At 40.5% G+C, this 19,309-nt stretch overlaps 2 protein-coding genes across 5 annotated transcripts in view; one reads left to right on the forward strand and one right to left on the reverse strand.

Moving 5' to 3' along the window:
• The window catches only part of IMMP1L (inner mitochondrial membrane peptidase subunit 1), a 29,853-nt gene extending 12,534 nt beyond the window's left edge, over positions 1 to 17,319 (forward strand). For both annotated transcript variants that reach the window (XM_066187264.1, XM_066187265.1), the window contains exons 2-6: positions 53 to 185; positions 820 to 908; positions 1,492 to 1,618; positions 12,640 to 12,750; positions 17,232 to 17,319. In XM_066187264.1, coding sequence (XP_066043361.1) covers positions 81 to 185; positions 820 to 908; positions 1,492 to 1,618; positions 12,640 to 12,750; positions 17,232 to 17,300 — 501 coding nt within the window. In that variant the 5' untranslated portion in view covers positions 53 to 80 and the 3' untranslated portion in view covers positions 17,301 to 17,319. The remainder of the gene's footprint in view (positions 1 to 52; positions 186 to 819; positions 909 to 1,491; positions 1,619 to 12,639; positions 12,751 to 17,231) is intronic.
• A 10-nt stretch (positions 17,320 to 17,329) lies between these two features.
• The window catches only part of DNAJC24 (DnaJ heat shock protein family (Hsp40) member C24), a 33,483-nt gene continuing 31,503 nt past the window's right edge, over positions 17,330 to 19,309 (reverse strand). For all 3 annotated transcript variants that reach the window (XM_066187268.1, XM_066187267.1, XM_066187269.1), the window contains one exon: positions 17,330 to 18,511. In XM_066187268.1, coding sequence (XP_066043365.1) covers positions 18,387 to 18,511 — 125 coding nt within the window. In that variant the 3' untranslated portion in view covers positions 17,330 to 18,386. The remainder of the gene's footprint in view (positions 18,512 to 19,309) is intronic.

The raw sequence follows: 19,309 nt of genomic DNA on the forward strand, positions 1-19,309 counted from the left end.
AATGTTGGATTGATTGTTCTCCAATGAATGATCCTCTTCTGTTTTGCTGTAGAACCAGCTGAGCACCGTCCCACCGTAGGATGTTTCTCAATGCCCTAGGAAAAACCTTCCGATTTCTGGGGTACACGCTGCAATATGGCTGCATAGCACACTGTGCCTTTGAGTACCTGGGAGGAGTTGTTGTGGTAACTCTTTATTTTCATGACATTTAAAAGGAGATCGAACTGTAATACTGAATTTTTTATATGTGATGCTGCCAGTATTTCAGGTTTCTTAATTTTCTTCGAAGCATTTAACACAATTTATAGGAAGCAGGTCCAGCCTTTGTGGAAGTTATTTGCACTTTAGGCATTCATGTTTTCTGATGTGTTATTGCTTGAGGCGTCACTGAAGTAAATGGGAAACTCTGATTAAACCTTTTGCAGAGAGCCCATCCTTTAAGAAAGCCTGGAGTCACGGATAGGAAATGCCTTTGTTTCACACTCCGGCCAAATCCCTGGGTGTTTTATGCTCCTTGCCCCTCATCCCCAGGTCCTTAACCTGGCAGATATTGCTGCTGGGCATGGGGGAGTTTGGCTGTGAGCTGCTCTTGCACCTTCTGTGATGATTCTGGGTCACAGAGAAGAGAAGGGGGAAGCTTGGTAGGGCTCTGAGCACTGCTCCTAAAAATTTCTCGGAGATGCAGTGCTGAAAGGAATCCCTAAGGGTCTCCACATTACACTATTTTAATTTATGAGCATATCATTTGAATATAAGTTTACTTTTGACAAAAGTACCTTGAAATAGTAATTTTTTTTTCTCCTTTATTTTAATTTGCAGTGTTCTGGACCTTCAATGGAACCAACCATTCAAAACTCTGATATTGTCTTTTCGGAGAACCTCAGCCGCCACTTTTATTGCATTCGAAAGTACGCTCCCCTGTCGAGACCAGATCTCACATTCCCTTTGCCAGGCCTTGTCAATAACCACATTCTGTCCTTTCTTTTTGGTGTCTTTTTCTGCATCTAACTAGTAATTTGTCATTGTGCCTGAAGGATGTTAAAAGTTTGCAGCACAAACAGCCCGATGAACAACTTGTCAAAATTCGCTGTGGATTTAGTCTATTGTCATATTCACGGCTTTGTCCAAAAAACAGAAAAAAAATCCCTTTTTTTCTCCCACTAAATGATTCTATTGAGTGAACGTAACTTCTTCACTAAGCAGTTTGGGATTGAAAACCAACTATGGGTATTACTGGTCTCAGGTTGTAGTCTTAAATGTTTCATGAATGATCTAAGTAACAGAACTTCATTCCACTTTTAAAACTCTATGAAATTATACCTGAGTAAAACTGCAGAAACCAAAATTATACGCTAGAATTTTCAGCACAATGGACTGTCTTGAATGTGTGTGAATATTTTTGGAGTAGACACATGGATGCTCATGTACTCAGCCAAATGGTTTGTAATTAGAGTTCTTCTGTTTGTTTCTGTTTCTGTTTTTTCCTCTCAGAGGAGATATTGTAATTGTGAAAAGCCCAAATGACCCCAAATCAAATATCTGTAAAAGAGTAATTGGCTTGGAAGGGGATAAAGTCTGCACAAGCAACCCTTCAGATTTCCTTAAGAGTCACAGCTATGTAAGTATTAGAGTTTCTTACTATGTAAATTAATGATTACTTAAGTAGGCCTGGTGGTCTGTAAGGGATTTGCAGTATGTGAGGATCATAATAAATCATAAATTATGACATTAATAAATCATTATTCTTGAATATGCACAGTACAATGTTGTACTTTTAGCTTGTGTATGCCCAGCTGTCTTTCTCTGCCTTTTGTGTCTGTGGGAACTGTAGACAATAATATTTTTTCTCTGCCCTTTGCTTAGTCCTTCTTCCTTAGAAGAATACTCTGAAATTCTCTGTATAAAGTGCAGTACAGATGACAGATGCAGGTGCTTGGTGTTCAGGCAAAATCGTTCCTGTGTTTTAAACACTAAGAAGTTAGCATTCGACTCTGAAATAGCTTTCCAGATTTGTCTTTCAAAATTATACTATAGTGTATTTCTGTTTCAATGTAGCAATATTTTCATTTTCCTCAGTATGGTTGGAAAAGTAGAAATTTTCCTAACTTGGCCAGGTGATGCAATAAAAAGGGAAAAATAATCTCAATGTTCATTTGTCCTTATGCAGACAGACTTCACAGAAGTTTGGGAAGACCAGTGACAGAATGTTTTTAGTAACTTCTTTGTAGGCTGTCATTAGAAAAATCCTTAGGAATCATGATCACAGAAAAATGTAGGGTTTTTCTCATCCCAGAAGCGTGTTTGACTGTTTCCTCTACTCAGCACCTTGTGGAGCCATCAGATATTCCCAGGCATTTTGAATCTTTAAACAAAGCTTTAAACAAATTCTGAGGGTTTGAATTAGTTCCTTGCACTCTAGTGTTGAGCCCAGACATCTTGGGCACCTGCCTCTAACCTGCACTTCTGATGTAATGCCAGTGCTACTGCTGTTCTTTTAGACTTCTGCCACTTGTGGGCATAAAGAAGGAACTCTTCCTATGTTACATTTTGAAGGGGAGGACAGAACATTTAGTTTTTTCCACAAATCAAATTGTGTTAACCATTTAACCAAGGAAGAACCTACCAAAAACCCCAAAGAGCACAAACCCACCTTTCTTACCAAGTTGAAGGAATCCTCTAGCTCTGGTGGAGCTCGTAATTGTGATGGAATGTGCATTTCCCAGAGGAGACCAACCTGAGAGGGAAACCTGAATTCTGTGTACACTGACAGAAGACACAAACCCGAATTTCTCTGAGTATCTTGTTCCTCCCTTTTTTTAGTCTTGTAAAGGACGTTTGGGAAAGATAAAACAAGATGTTAGCTTTTCTGGAAACAGTGAAGTGACCAAGTGAATATCCAGCAGAACAATTTCTGCTCTAGTGCAGGATTTCTTGTCTGCAGTTTTAATGCAAAATATGAGGAGAAAGAGCAGATGAGGAATGCAGAGTCCATTTCCTGTTTTCATAAAGGCTAATGTGTGGAAATACAGCAAAGTGACAAGCTTTTGTAATTCTGACACCATAAATTGTATCTAGGAAGAGAAATTATCTAAATGGAAATGCTCTTGTGCCTGATACCTGTCTTCCTTCTACCTTTAGTGCTTGGTAAAGAGGTGAGTCTTTCCATCTGTTCAGGAGACACTTCCTTTACAGAAGAGTAAATTCTCAACACGGATATCTCTACTTTATGTTCGTAACTGAGGCTGGATTATTCGCTGAGTAAATTGTTGGGGAGGGGAAACGTGATCTGTGTTTATGTTTAGGCAATTGCCTAATCAGATTCCTTATTGTAGTGAGTCCTTTAGTGAATTCCTTTTTGTGCTATGCACTTTTAACTCAAACACAGAATTCCTCACAGCAAATAATGGCAGCAGATGTACAGAGATCTGGCTGTTCTGTTGATGCCTGCCTGAGGTGGGTTTTGGCAAAAATGATTGTCCAAACTGAGGAAAGGCCTGGGCTGTGATTCCAAATGGCCAGGAGTGCTGCTGAGGGGTCTGTGCCAGGGGAAGGGACCACTCCCTAAGTGAGCAAAGCCTGCAAAGTGTCATGAGTTTTGCACTTTATATTTAGCTACTAACTGCTTTTTTTTCAAGCAGGAAATCTGAGTGGTGTGTGAATGCAGTGACTCCAAAGTGTGTAAGGTCAGAGAGCAGTCTTTGTTTTTTATTCTGGCAAACTTCTCAGCTTTCCTTGAGGATTTGTCTCCTGTTTTGGGGAGTTCCTGTCATGTTTGCAGACTGACACGGTAAATAGGAATATCAGATGCCAGCAATATTGCCAAATTATGCAGCTCAGACCCCTGCTTCAGTCTGTGCTGGTGGTTGCAGCTAGTGGATAGGTTTTCGGAGTTAGCCAGATCCTGGAGATGGCAGAGTAATGGCAATACAATGTACTTCATGTAGCTGAGGATGAAATTACCTGTAAGCACCTGCTTTAGATTTGCCCTAAAAGGAGAATCCTTAGAGTCATGTTAGTAGGAATTGTTCTTAGTCTGTATTGACTGTGTCAGTGGTAGTGTTGGCATATTTTACAGGATTTAAGTTAGGGATTTTTGTGCTTACAAGCATTGTCACACAAAATTCTTACCCTGAAGCCTAAGAGAATGCTAAAACCGGATCCTACTTGAGGGGCTGGTTCATTCATGACTATACTTCTCAGGATGCCTTTATGTGTAGATAGGAGAATGGAGAACTCTTTACAATTTGCTCCCTGTAAAATTACACAGGCGAGTTGCATTATTGCTGCAAACAACCAAGGAGATACCTGTAGATTTAAAAAAAAATCCAAACACAACAAACCAAGCTTCCAAGCTATAATGAAAAGAAACAAACAAAAAAATCATACATCGGCTGAGTAAGTTGTTCTGAAAAGAGGTATTTCAGTCAAGTAGAAATGCAGTTACAGCAGTGGCGGTTAAAATACTCTTGCTGCTGTATTTAACTGAAGGAATACATCATAAGAGAAAACGATTTTTGTCCGAGTGCGCTAAGTATAAAGCTGTATCAAAAAGCTGGTTTTGATGGACTTGTTGGATTACAGGCTGATGGAACTAATGCCACATGTAAAACTGTGTGGTATAAATTAGGCATGTGCTGAAATTACAATTTAAATACATAAGATTGGAGTTTATCTGTAGAACAATAATTAGTGAAATCTTCCTGTTTTAATGAAATTCCTTTTTTGAATTAGCTGCTACAGTATTACAAAGTTAAGAAAAGGTAGTTTTCCTTTTTGTTGATATCTGGTATGGAATGTGAGCATTTGGCTGGCAGTTTTGCAGGGCTCTTATTTGGTTTTGTGCTAAATGTACATTTGTAAACAGAAACAAGTGTATTTGCTGCAATAAACATTTAAGAAGGCATAATGTGTTTTTTCTGTATCAGAGGCGATGTGGTATGATCCCAGAAGTTAAAAAGGTAAACAACTAATGTTGTATTCAGAACTAGTTTCACTTATTAAAAGATATCCTATTTTATTCATTTAACTATATGGATGTAAATAATGAGGATTAATAAGGAAATTAATCACAGTAAACCCCTGAAATGGTCCTTAAAAAAAAAAAAGCTGAAAGGTTATTTTGCATATTTAGGCTTTTATTTCCTGTTTAAAAAAGTCTTAATACAGGTTTATAATTCAGACTGAGTATCCTGTTGCTCTATTTGGATTTGTTTTAATGCCATTTACTTTAGCTTTAATTTCTTTACGTACCATATGTTCTTGTGCTGCAGGTCCTATTTACAGTGTGAAAAAGTGAGGGGTAAACCATCAGAATCAAACAGCTTGTATGTCATAAACCACCAATATGCTGAGCCTTCGTGGCACTTAAACAAAAGTAGTCCCCTAATAATGTCACTTCACAGAGGCAGGGTCTGTAAATAAGGAACTGCCTTTTGCAAGTCCCGGTGATAAAAAGCTGAGATACAAATCCATATCTCAGCAACAGCGTGCTGGTGATCAATCACAGCTCCCACTAATGCTGCCAGCCCGGCTGCTGGGGCAGTGTGTTTGCCTTGTGCTAAAGGGAGCCTGGCTGCGGAGATGGCATCTCCTCATCCTGTGCGAGCTCCAGAGCTAACACAAGTCAGGATAATGCACCTCACTGTGTTTGCACAGTGCTGTTAACTCTTAAACACTTCTTGGCAAATGCAGTAAGAATATGATGTGGGCACTAAGAATAACATAATGTCGAGGCAAACAATGCTGCCCACTTCTGCGGGTTTTGGATATGCCGTGCAAGACACTGAAAAGTGCTTTGATATTTCACAGCACTCAGTACTGTTGGATAGTCTCTTTAAAATATCCTAAATAGCGATTAAGAATAAACCTGATTAAAACACTGCTTCTTTTCCCTTTGCTCTAAGTATCTTAATGTTTCCTCATGGTTTAGTACTTCACTGAGTAAGTTTCAGGAATTGCTGATATGGAAAATGAGTAAGGTATTTTCTTGCTCCTCCTGAGCTGTAAGTGTAGTAGAGGCTCAAGAGAAAGTCATGCCATAATTCTAACCAGCAGCTGTGCTGAATGTCTGGTGGGAGAAGAGAGCTTATCTGGCATATTTGTTGGTTTGCAGATGGCTCTATATCCCAGTATGGAGAGTTCAAGACTCATGGTTACCTTGAATTTTCTGAAAGTCATTTTAAATCAAAATTCTGATTTGTCAAAACTAAATTGTTCAAGGAAAAAGAAACACAAAAGATTTTTATTAGTCTAATTTCCAGGGTTTCTTCTGCTCAAGTGTCTTGGTCTTTGTACCTTTGCAGTTTTGGTTTGGTGGTACTTCAAGAAGCAGCTACATTTTATGATCCTGTTATTCCTCTACTCAAAGCTCAGTGATAACTTTTGAGGAAGCTGCTCAGGATGGTGAAACCAACTACTTGGGACTCAACTAAAGCAAAAGTTTTAGTCTGACTGTACCAGCTGTGCAGGAGAGATTCTGGTCACTCCTGATGGAGCTGGCAGACCCTGGCAGCTTCCTTGACCCTGATGATATTATTTATCAGCCACTGCTCTCCCAGGCTGAACTGCAGATCAGTGAGCACAGGGCATGCCAGTGATGGTGATGGGTTCTGTGCTAGAACCAGTAAGTTCCAGTTGGGGTCTGCACCCACAGGATTTTTGTTCTTACAAACTTTTGGGTGACCCTGTTACATCATCTGTTATCTGGAGAAGAAAATCAAGCCCTTTTTAATTATTGCTGTCAGAAAGGCCTCTGCAAACTGTGAAGTAATCTTTGATGGATTTGTAATCAATATTTTGTTCTAAAACACTCCTCTTCTGTAAATCTAAGGCTAATAAGAGTCTGGATTGATGAAGCACAGACATATTCTGAATTTTTGTTCAGGAGTTCCTAAATGTAGCTAGGAGATTTGAGTCTGAAAGTTTTGGCCTAAGACCATGAACCAGTTAGTTTTAAGTTTAACTGATAATAGTTTTAGAAAAGGAAAGATGACCAATAATTTAAATTTAGGGTTGCAGCTAGACGTTTTAGAAATCATATATAGCTTTTCCAGCTGATGGAGATCTGTGTGTTTAACAATGTGATCTCGATCTCAGCATTAAATATTTACAGCAGTAAACAACGCATGCAAGTGTTTGAATTATTTAACACAGTTGAAAACTTCTGGAACAGGTAAAAAGTGATAATGAGAGAAATCAGATATTTTTCTCATTTGACTGGCATAGACATTTCTGATGTGAAAACCTCTCCTATTAAGCCCTGAGTGTAGTGATCAAACTTTTTAAGTTCCAGGTAGTCGAGCTGAGAACAGCAGTAGTTACTCCTACATTACACAAAGTTTAGAAGGAGCAACAATGGTTAAACCCCAAACATTGAAATAACCAATGAGTGCTCTGACAAGTCACTGTAACAGTTTACCCACATTTTTTGTTACAGAACAACACCCAACTGGTGTGCTTGCACACTGGAGAAAAATGTCTTAGAAATTCAAGCCTAAGTTAATATTCCTTAGTTCCCCTGTGGTGTGTGAGTTAACACTGAAGTGTGATTTTAATTTAATTTAGGTATGTGATTTTCATATTGGTTAATATTTAATTTCAAAATTTAGACAAGTCTTCATATCTCACGTTTGCTATAAATCTTCTATTAAAATTACAAATGTCTTCGTACAGAGAATGAATTCATAATGTAAGTATGTAATCACAATGAATTTGATTTCTGTATAAAAACACATTAGTGTTTCACTGTCAGCCTCTCTAATAACAACCTGGACCAACATCATAATGTCTTCTTTTTAGTATGTCCATTTAAACAAACTAGGTCAAGTACATTATGTCTTATTCATAAGCAGCTTAAACTGTTCAGCAAGTAGAGGGAAAATGCTAAATTCTTTGGAAGTGCCTATAAATTTAAGGTAAATTCATTCTGTTTTATTAAGAAATACTAAGTTCCATGTAATTCAGCCTTTTAGGATACACAAAAGATGTTGATTTAACATCTGCTGTACTGTTTAAGTTCCAGTGTGGTTGCTACCATTTCAGAGCTTTTTTTCAGCACAAAAAGGTAAATATAAATGGTTACCCTGATTCTGAAAATCTTGAGCTAATTAATATAGTTGGGTTTTATACAGATGGCAGCCTTAATATGAACACTATTTATGATAAACCTACAGGAACAGTGCCTGGAGCAGCTGGATCATTAAAAAAATGTACTTGTAAAGCATTATTCAATCTTGGTTCTGAATTAATAAATAAAGGATTAAGGAGTAGTTATGTGAGACTTTTAAGTATAGAGTGATAAAACAAACCCCTGCATTTCTATGGTGTATATTTTATCCTAACTAGATGCAATTTACTTAAATAAGGCGATTTAATCAGTATTTAGTAAATTTGTCATTTGATATTGTAGAATCTTTCATCATATTTCACTTTAATCAAGAGAGGTAACACCTGTGGTTTATTCACAAAAGCTTCTTTTGTTAAATGAACACCCGCAGGCCATGAAGCAATTACATTTGTTGCTTGTACCAAAGTAGGAGGCACTTAAATAGACCTTAGCAGGGAGAGATGAGAACTTGCAGACTTGATTCTTTTGTCCAGCACTGAGATTAGTTCTTATCATAGCTCAAGAAGGAAGCCTCTGAACTGAAAAGAAAAGATGGGAATGATTTAAAGTTCTTCTTAAGTTTGAAACTTTGATATTGCTGGAGGTGATGTGAATACCTGTGACCTTACAAAAGTTCAAACATCTACTCCCAGTATGTGCTGATGTTTTTTGAGATTGCAAGACATTCATGTTTGTAAGTCCCCTAAAATCACTAGCAAAAGCTCTCCCAAAACAAAAAAACCCAAACCACAGAAGCCTGTTTTCCTTTAGTTGGGTTTGGGGGTATTTCTGAGGCAGATCATTTAGTCTGTTAGCTTCATTTGCAATACGTTAATTTTCTAATATGTAGGGTAATGCAGCCTAAGGTTCTTATCTCTTGGGTTTGAAGGTAATTAAACAATCAAAGAAAAAAGTTTGGATCATGTAAAGAGACCAAAACAATATAATTACTTGATGGTCCCCCCCCTTTAAGTAATGTTTTATGCTGGTAAGCATGCATCAAATACCTGCCCTGAACTTCAGTTTTGCCACTTTAACTGCACCGCCAAGTCAATTCCAACAGCTCTGCAAATTTTGCCAATTTGTGGCAGTGAAAGATGCTTATTTGGGGTGATTGATAGAGAATGAACCGCTGCTTCAAGCTCAGTTGTTCCCAAGGATAGTCTTGTTCTTCTGGTCTAGAGCCTGGGGAGGGAGCCGGGAGCAGAGGGAGCAGAGTCGTGTCTGATGGGTGTCTTTCGTTCTCACACATCAAAGCTGCGCTGCAGATAACCGGTTCTGCCTGAGAACTGCTGTCCCTGGGAAGTAAATCCTCAGCTAATCTGCACAGAACCGAGGCACAGGGGTTGCTGAGGCGGAGGGATTTGCCTGCAGACAGTCAGAGGCAGCGTTTCACAGCAACCTGCACTGCTGAGGAATTGCTGGTTCTGCAGGAGTCCCACTCGTTCTGTGAAAATCCAGCTGCTGGGTGTGTGTGAGACTTGCCCATCTTTAGTTCTGGCCTATGCGTGGGGCTTTTACCCCTCATCAGTGTGATCGGTGTGGGTTTGTAGTCACTGTCCCTCTGTGTAGTGGGAACTGTGGTTTCAGTGGTACTTCTTGGATACAGGTAACTTTGTCTAAGAGCTCCATTGCCTGTAGGTACCAAAATGCAATGCAGTGAGTTGTCACACAACTTTCTCTTCGCCTTGGGTTTTTTGGCAGCAGCAGCACATTGCTGTACAATTAACACATTCTTCCTAAAGATACGGGTTTTCAACAGTTAATTTTTTTTTTCTTTGGTGAATATTATTCCCAGCCAGTGTGCTTGCAGAGCTTTGCAGTGTTTCAGATTGAGTCCTGGCTGTGGAAAGGCTGATACTCCAAGTGAACTATTCCCTGTGAGTAATCCCACTGAGATCAGTGATGTGGTGTAGGCATGGCTTGGTGCATAGAGCCTTGAAGGATTCTGGCACTGGTCTTTATTTCAAAGGGGTTTATATTACTTTTGTTATTTTTTTTTTAGTTGATGATTATGGCCTGTCACTGGTATTTGGTTTTACGTTTTCCTGTAATTCTTGTGATTTCTATTGCTTGTCTTAATTCTAGGTTGTAGTGAAGTGCTTAGATGATGGACAGACAGCCTACAAAGGTATTAGAGGGCGTTAGGCCAAGATAAATCACACATTGTGACAGTACTCTTAATGCCAAATTTGGAGGCATAGGGCCCAGTCATACCTTCCAGGGAGAACTGCAAAATTTACCTTAAGTGGTGAATTTCAGGATATAGGAAGGCACATCACTGCAAATGTTCTACCTGGAATGCAAACTGAACATCTTGTCTAGACAAGTAACTATTCCTAGTACTGGAAATCATTTTATGCCCTTGGAGGCAAAAGCAATTTGTTTTATTTTTTGTGATTTTGGAGCTTGGTAGAAATATGGGAAGTGTTGTAGAAAGTTTTTGGATATACTTGAGTTATGAGCGGTTCTTTATTTTACACAACAAAAAAAGATGAGCATCACATTCTGCCTGTGAATTGGGAGGAGTGAGGAACCAGAACAGCGCAAGGGGAGTCATTTTAAAATGTATCAATTGACTTCTGGTTGGGTTTTTTGTTTGCAACGCTGCTTGGGTAGGAGGAGGGCCAAAGTGATCTTGCTGGAACCAGCTGGCCTTCCCAGAGGAAGCCTTTCCATGCATGTGCCAGGAATCTGATCAGCCTACCATACAACAAAGGTGACAGACAGCTGAAAAGGAAATTCCTGTCTGGAAGGACTGTGAGAACACGCAGTAGAGGAGCTTGGCTGAAGCAGTGGATCGGTTAGAAACAAAGGAGGTGGCATTCCTTTATACCAGAGCCTGTGGAAGGAGATGGTAGCAGTGGGTTTCAAAAGGGCTTAGACGCTGCTGGTCACGTGTGGATTCTGAAATGCTGAGGGCAGGCTTTGTGCCCTCTGACACACTGCAGCACCTTTCCTGGGTGCCACCGAAGTGCAAGGGCTGCCTGGGAGGGATGGACAGGCTCACAGGCGCCGTCTGCAGCGAGCGCTTCATTCTGCCACCGCCAGAGGCGACCACAGCCGACGCGTTTGCCACGGCTCGGCAAAGGGGCTCTGGCAGCAGCGTGCCAGCCTTGGATCCTGGCCTGGTCACAGGCACCTGAGAGCATGGCTGAGCAGGAGATTAAAGACCAGGTTCCCAGGGATCGTTGCCTGGCCGGATACCTCCAAGTACCAATTGCAGTTTCCTCCAATGGGGACGTGGATTTGTTCTTACTGGTTTACAGCCAGCCTTTACTCTATAGAGTGGTACTTCACTTTGTTTAATCTCTTATGTAGACTATTTTGGTCTAGAGTCTGCATGGCTCAATTCTAAAACATTCGTGCTACTCCTACTCTGAGTTTCATTTGAAATAGTTTGTTTAGTTAGTTAGTTAGTTTCAGTATGTTTTTCCTCTGAATTGTGGTCGTAGCAATGTTTCAAGTACATACTTGGTTTTGGAAAAATGTGTGTTAGTTTAAAGTCCATCTTAAATGTTCTCTAGATTGAGGATGTGTTGCTTCATTTAAATTTTCAGCCTGGTTTAAAATTTTAGAAACAAAACCCAATTAGAAATGTAATTATTAAATATTTTACTTGGTAACTTGAAAGAGGTTATTTGAATAACGAGAGTTATTGTATCTGAAATGTTTTCAAGAAAACATTACAAAATAGTATTCTATGTTCCAAGCATATATCTTAGTTTAAGACTTGTAGGAGCAACTCTTTCCACGTATGAAAGCTTCATACTCTCATTTAGGTAACAATTACAGCTATGTTGCTATTTCTCATTTTGTCATTGAGTCAGCCAGTGAATGCCGTGAATCTGTGGTATGTAATATAGTTAATGCATAATATATATGGGCAATGAAAGGTCTTTGTCATATAGTATAAGGTCACCATCATTAATTTTCAAATTATAAAAAGGGATTTGCTGTTTTGTGATCATCATTATTGCAATATAATGTGTTGTGGATTCTGCCTGCACATAGAATGAACTGTGATCTTAATTAGAACTTTGACAAGCCTACTCCGATAAAATGATGAGATTATTCGTAATTGATGTCACAATCAATTACCAGTTAGTTCATCATGAATCTACTAACAGGTCTAGCCTTGGTGCTGGCCCCAGGATGTTGATGAGTGTGTGGCTGCCCTGTTCATGCTGTTACTGCGACAGGAGGGCAGATTTTCAGTCAACATCCTAATGACCTCTTTTGAAGTCTATTAAATTAATGACCCTGTCACATTGGTCTAACCTCTTACATCTTCATTTTGGATTTTTTGTTGCAAACCATTGGTTTTTGAGCACATGATAGAACAGATACTTTGGAGCCCTCCTTCTCATCCCTCTAAATCTGGCAGTGGGTCTTACTAGACTCAATAAAATTTAGTTCATTACACAGTCATGAAATACAGAGCACAGAAATCAGGAGAAACACTGTAAGGCAAAGTGTGCTTAACACCATTCTGTTCTGGTTTCTTTTTACATTTCAATCTTGCCTAATCATAGGTGCCTAAAGGACATGTTTGGTTAGAAGGTGATAATCTCAGGAATTCTACAGATTCCAGGTACTATGGACCTGTTCCTTATGGGCTGATAAGAGGACGCATTTGGCTTAAGGTATGTCAATTTATACTACCTAAAAATAGTTGCATTAATACATTTTTAATGTGTGGGTGTTAAGACATTGAAACTTGCCTCCCCAACTGTCTGGCCAAAGCAAATGTAAAGGAAAGCAAGAACAATCCACCACCTGCTGTAAAAGGATAAATCAACAACGACAGGGGTTTTGGAGGGAGGACTTTGGAGCAGCACTGAGCAGTCACTGCTATGAAAATTAAATGGATTATTTTGCAAGTGAATCCAAACAGGTTAAAACCACAAATGTACACACATACACCCTACTGCACAGATGTACATTCCATTCTTACCTTTCTGCAAAAATAGTTTTTCACTGTTGTAGTTCTGTGGTCCGAAAAACAAAATGGAGGGAAATAGTCTCCTTCCAGGACTTGCACACCTACTTTGGATATGTAGCCTGGCCTTGCTGCTTTTTAAACTGAAAAAAATGCTTTGCATGAATGTTGTACTGTATAAACCACCACGGTTCCTTCTCCTCCTGCTTCAACAATTCTACAACTTTATTTCACACTGAATTATTTTTTCATATTATCTGCATTACTAATTTACTCTTACCGAAAAGAAGAAACGTAACACAATCTCCTCTCCATAAAAAGTTTAATCTAAGAAACAGGGCAGTGTGTGTTACACACTTATGCACCTGCTTTTAGAAAGCTGGATTTAAAGTTGTGCATTCAAAACAATAAAAGGTTTTCTCCATATACTTCAACACATCCACAAACCCATAATTTAGCACACCTGTATTACACAGGGAAGATTAGATCTTTCCAATTTAACAAAGCCTTATATCCTTAATTTGCAGTATTTATGAACACAGTTTGGGACTTTTCAAAAAAAAACCCAAACCAAACCCCCAAAAAACCTAGCCCTTGTGCAGCTACTGAGCACAATCAGTAATTGCTTTCTAAACCTCAGACAACACAGCCCCCTCAGCCCTACTGGCAGATTTTGGGTGACCTCTGTTGCTCCTGGGTCACATTTGCTCCGAGTTCTTCCCCGGTGTTTCCTTGGGGCTCTGCCCCTTCTCCTGCTGTCTGCCTTACCCTGGACACCAGAGGGGAAAAATGCTGATTCCCAACAGGGCTATTTTTATGACCCAAGTTTGAGCTTGGATTTTTGACTGCTAAGAGACAAAGGATGCTAATCTGCTGATGTTCCTCTAAATGAAAACGTGGCAGTAATAATGCGACAGAAAAAAGCATTTCTCCAAACTGAGGCACAGGTGTAGAAGAGCTGCAGTTTTGGAGATATCATGTCTGTGCGTATTGGACAGCCAGAATTAGTCACAGTATCTCTCCACAGCAATAGATTTTATGTCCAGCTTGTGCCTCAACAAGGAAGGTGTCTGAAAGACCTTAATGAAGTGACTGACAGGACTGAACCCTAAGTAAACTCTGTAAAATGAGTGAAACTCACACACAGATAGCTCATACTGAAGCACTACTTTCAGACTCCAGAGCACTGTCTGTTAGAAAAGGTATTATGCAATCACTTGATACTTAATCAAAATAATTTAACCAGATTTTACAGCAGTTGTTTAATGACAGTGGCACAGAGTAGTGATTATTCAAGTTTTCATGAGACTTAAGTATATGGTGCCTAGCAAAAGCAAAAATGGATTTGTTCTTCAAATGAGTGTTTATAGTTGGGTTGTGCTAAGTCACATGAGCATGCAGTGATGTTGCTCTGTGTGTTGCTGCTGCACACTGCAGGGGAAGGCAGCAGATCCAGACTGCACGGAGGTGGCTGACCACTGACCGCTGGCCAGGAAACCTCTGTGTGCTTTTAATGCAGCCTGCTGCAGCTTTGGCTTCTCTTTCATCCAACAGTTTTGACTGCCTTCAGAATGGAAGCTTCTGTGGCTTTATGTCACAGTGGATTTTGGAGAAGCAGATGTAACAGGGCCTTTCACTGCTGAGTTACTTTTTTAGGAACGGATGCAAAAAAAACCCCAAATATAATTTGGAAGTCAGGGATTTCAACAGAAGAGAGTGAGCTTAGCCAGCCTAGCTGGCTGAATTTGTTTAGCCAACCTGTTCTTGGCAAAACGTGAATGTCTATCTGAAGTTTAGACCGAAGGTTCTCAGTCAGTGTTGGTGCAGCAGTTTTTAACCCTTACAGAAATACCAAAACGTGATTCTGTCTGCTCCTTTTCTTCCCTGCCACCCTATCTCCTGCTACTCCAAACACAAGGTCATTCCATAAAGGGCTGCTGAAATCTAAGCAGCTGCAAATCGAGTAAAAGCACTGGGAATCCCACTTTGACAGAACTCATGTTTCATCCTGTCTCCTAGGTAGGATATCCTGTGCATTCCCTGGATTTAGGCTCCATGTCAGAACTAGACCTGTGGTGTATCTTCAAATGAGCTAGTTAGCCCCATTTATGCCCAGTCCATCAGATCAAATCTATCTATGTAGGCCAAAGCAAAGAGGGCAAAGAGCTGCTAATTGGAAGAGCCAGTCTGAATGAGCAAGTCACAGTCAACTTCTGTCAGAACTTTAAAGCACTCGGGAATTACCACAGAGTGGCATGTCTTTGTTTCACAGAGGAAGGGTTTCCATCTCTTTCCAACCACCAGTATTGTTTCTTAGGTTCTCCCTGCATGCAGACTACATAAAACATCATTTTCATTCTAACTTTGCCACTAAGATTACTGTGAAAAAATTCAATCTACACTGTCAAAGCAACATTTAAAGCTAATTTGATTACTTTCACTGAAAGAAAGTCAAGTTGCAATAGGTGTGATTTGAGTTGCCTGAAATGAGATTTGTGCTGCAGTGAAGGGACTAAAGAACTTCCTTCTCCAGGCCTTTACTGAGATCAGCTTAGATTTATTATATGGGATATTTTTCTTTCCTTTTACTTCTGTTTGCCTGGAAGGCCAAACAAAGACTTGACACCCAGCCTGCAGCCAGCACAGGCCCTCTGCACAGCCCTGAATTCTGCAGCTTTGCTGCTAACCAAGATCACAAATACCCTTCTGTTTTTGGCTTGGATCTGTATATTTGTGTACAACTTAAAATAGCTCAGCGGCTGATCAGCACAGAGACATCACCTCTGTGGTTCCGTGTACCAGCAGCTGTTCCTCGTGCTCCTCCCTGACTGCATGTGCCAGAACCACAAGGATTTTCTAAGACCTTGCACAAGAGCCTTTTTCTGATGCACAAGAACTCGAGGTGCTGAGCACGACTCACCCTTCTGCCTTGCTGAGGGCCCCAGGCAGGTGACGGGGCACAGTGCTGCCAGGGGCTCGACAGGACCTGGGGCAGGGCACAGCCCCAGCAGGAGAGAGCTGCTGCTCCTGCCATGCCTGTCCTCAGCTGCCTCAGCCTCTCCTGTCACGGCCTCCGGTGCTGGGGACAAACCACGGGGGTAGAAATTACTGAACCTTTGCCTGTGCTTCTCTTTTAAATGAGACAATTACTCTTTCACTCCACACAGAAAGCGGCACAGGCTCCTTCTCGGAGTTGCTGTTCTTATACCTTAAGACCAAATTCTAAGGAAAAACACGTGAGATGAACAAAATACTGACAGATGCTTTGGGAACAAGGTCGTGCCCCACCTTTCTCAGTCTAGGCTGCTTCATCTTGGGCAGGGGCTGTGAAATTTTTATGGGATTAGAGCCACAGAGGGCACTGATTCTTCAGCATCATCTTTCCCTTCTTCCTGCTGAGCCCCTTTGTGCCATCTTTGAAAGAACATCTTGCCAAGAGACACAGACATTCAAGGGAGACAAAGGACAATGAATGTCCTTGCTTTCCTATTACTTTTTTTTTTTGCATCCAAGACCATGGTACATGTAATTAATGACTCTGCAGAGCAAAGTACTCCTGGGAGCATTCAGTACATGAACAGCTATACCGGTAATTTCTGGAGAGAAGATTTGTTTATTGGTCAGCATCATTCTGACACCTAAACTGGGTGATGAGTTGTGCTCTGTTGTAAATATCTGTCCCCTTCTCAGAGGAGCCTCTCAGTCCGGAGCCCCAGATGGTGGCAGGCACTCCACCCCTTCATTCCTGTTTGTCCAAGTTTACCTGTAGCCAATAGATCTTTTTTTCCAAGGTTTGGTATTTGCAGTTCAAAGGCCCATCCTGAAAATACAAATGTACACCTCACCACGGGGAGGTCCGTGTGTGTGGTACTTTTTTCTCCTAGATGGACCAAAAAACACATACCTTGGAACATGTTTATTTCCAAGGGTGAAGAAAGCCGTGGAATTTGTGAGGCTCTCCCACAGCAAAGCAGGCCCTGTAAAAATCGTGAAGTTCACACCATGGAACAATTCCCTGTGCTATACAGTATTTATTACTTCTAGTAAGAGAAGCACATCAGTGAGCAAAGTTCTTTACCAAAGAGAGAAAAAATTATGCCGTTTATGAAACAATTACAATACAAATGAAAATACTGAACTTTGAATTGTGATCAGAATCTCTTGTAACTGTCCTTTATTTTACAGATATGGCCTCTGAATGACTTTGGATTTCTACGTGCAAGCCCCAATGGCCACAGATTTCTTGATGATTAAAAGACTTAAGTTACTATTGACAGTTTTCATAGTATTTTCTACTAAAACAAATGGAACTATTTTTGTTTAGAATAAACACAAATATTACTTGACAAAGATGTCTCTTTCTGACATTACACCTAACTTCAGAGTGGGAATGATACACTTGTGGCGAGCCGCAGTGAGTGCATGGATTTTTGGGAAAGTTCTGGGGTTTTGTTCCAAGCCCAGGTTAGCACAGAGTGTTAGGAAGGATGGAAAAGGCACAGTGCACTTACTGTGTTGTCACACAGCCAGAGCCATCCCCTGGCTCTCCCTACGTCAGCAGGTGAACACAGAACCAGTGGAGTTCCAGATCTGCTGGCCACTCCCAGGAGCCCAGTGGGGTCAGAGCACAGCTCCGTCCTTAGCTTTCCTCTCAGCAATGATGACTCCATGTGCTCTGACGATGGAGAGCCCAGCTCAACATGTGCTCCTGCTTCAGGCAGCCCAGGTGATGTCACTGTCACAGGGCAGGGCACAGCCACCAGCTCCTCAGCACTGGGACACCCAGCCGCCTCCAGCTTGCCAGCCTCTGCCTCCTCCTTCTAGGCTCCAGGCTTTGAGAGGATTCCATCAACTTAAATATTTAGCTTATAAACAGAACATGTTCCTGCCTCCCATTGCTGAACCTTGCTCTTCATTATCTTCAAAGCATTCTCACATCTGTGCCTCCTGATTGAGTTTTGTCATGTGAGCTGTTAAAAGGATTTAACCTAAGAGGAAGGGCCCAAGGTAGAGCTGCTTCAGACTGAAATTGAAAGAAGCTACCCTGTTGTTTGCTGGGGAAGAAACCTTGAAATCAGGAGATACATTCCAGTTGTACAGAACTCGTGTTCTGGGTTGGAGGTGTTTAATAATCAGCTCTTCAGCTGCAGAAGGAAAACCCGAGCCTCCTGTCTGCAGAGCTGTTGTGAGCAAAGACGCACTTGTCATTTTTTAGCCCAAATGAACTTGTTCTTGTAGTGCCCCCCTTTTCTTTAACATACATTTGTTTAGCAGATGCTGCCCCTTGTTTGTCCAGTGTTTTGAAAAGTTTGTAACACTCAATGTGCTTCATTGAAACAATCATTGCAGGATCTCTATTACAAGTGAACATGTGTCACAACAAACCAAAGATACATCTTTGGTTTCACTCTTGAAGACGCTGTAATTCCCACCACATCGACAGGACAGAGTGTAGAGCTGTTCATCTGCCAAAAAAGAAAACAAAAATGCTTTTAGTGCTGGAGAAGAATCAAGAATTTATTTGGAATGTTCTTCACAAAGCTGCTCTTAGTAACAAATAACCTCCCTGTGCTGGGTTGTAAATATCAGTGTCTGTTGCTACCACTTGTAGTTCAAAAAATAATCTTAAAATGTTTTGGTGATTGAGGAGTTCTTACACTGAGCAACCAGGGCCAGTGCAGTCTCTTCAAAAAAACCCCCAGTAATAACAAGGTGCACATCTGTGAAATGGATGATACTAAAAGAAAAACCTAAATGGTCTTAGTCATATGTCTGACAGATCAAGGATGCTTCCAAAAGAGGCTGCTAACCCAGGAACTAAAACAGAGGAAAGGAAGTAGGATTTTTCCCCTCAAACTTAAAAAAAAACAAAATTAAAAAATAGAAACAAAAATCAGCAATTTATTCCAAAAGCAATTAAACTAAACAAGAAAAGCCAGAGCAATAGACAGGAGAGAAATAACAGTGGCAGATGAAAAGAAGAAACACAGGCATTCTACCATCACGGGAAGAGCAAGATGCACAAGAGATACGGAAAAATCATCTATGTACTCTCAATTATACAAGAAGGAGAGCTGGGTGAAAAGTGGTACTGCAAGTGAGGGAGAAGTGACGTAGATGGAATGGAAAACAAACGTAACAGAAAGTTAAGTCCTAATCCAGGTAATCTCAGAGAGCAAAACAGCTTTGTCCCAGGAAATACAGAAAAAAACAGCACTTAAAGTAAGTCAACAATGGTGCAAGATGCAGAAAAAAATTAACAG

This window comes from Chamaea fasciata, unplaced genomic scaffold, assembly GCF_029207755.1.
Source record: "Chamaea fasciata isolate MVZ Bird 193981 ecotype frontalis unplaced genomic scaffold, bChaFas1.0.hap1 SCAF_7, whole genome shotgun sequence".
Lineage (NCBI taxonomy): Eukaryota > Metazoa > Chordata > Aves > Passeriformes > Sylviidae > Chamaea > Chamaea fasciata.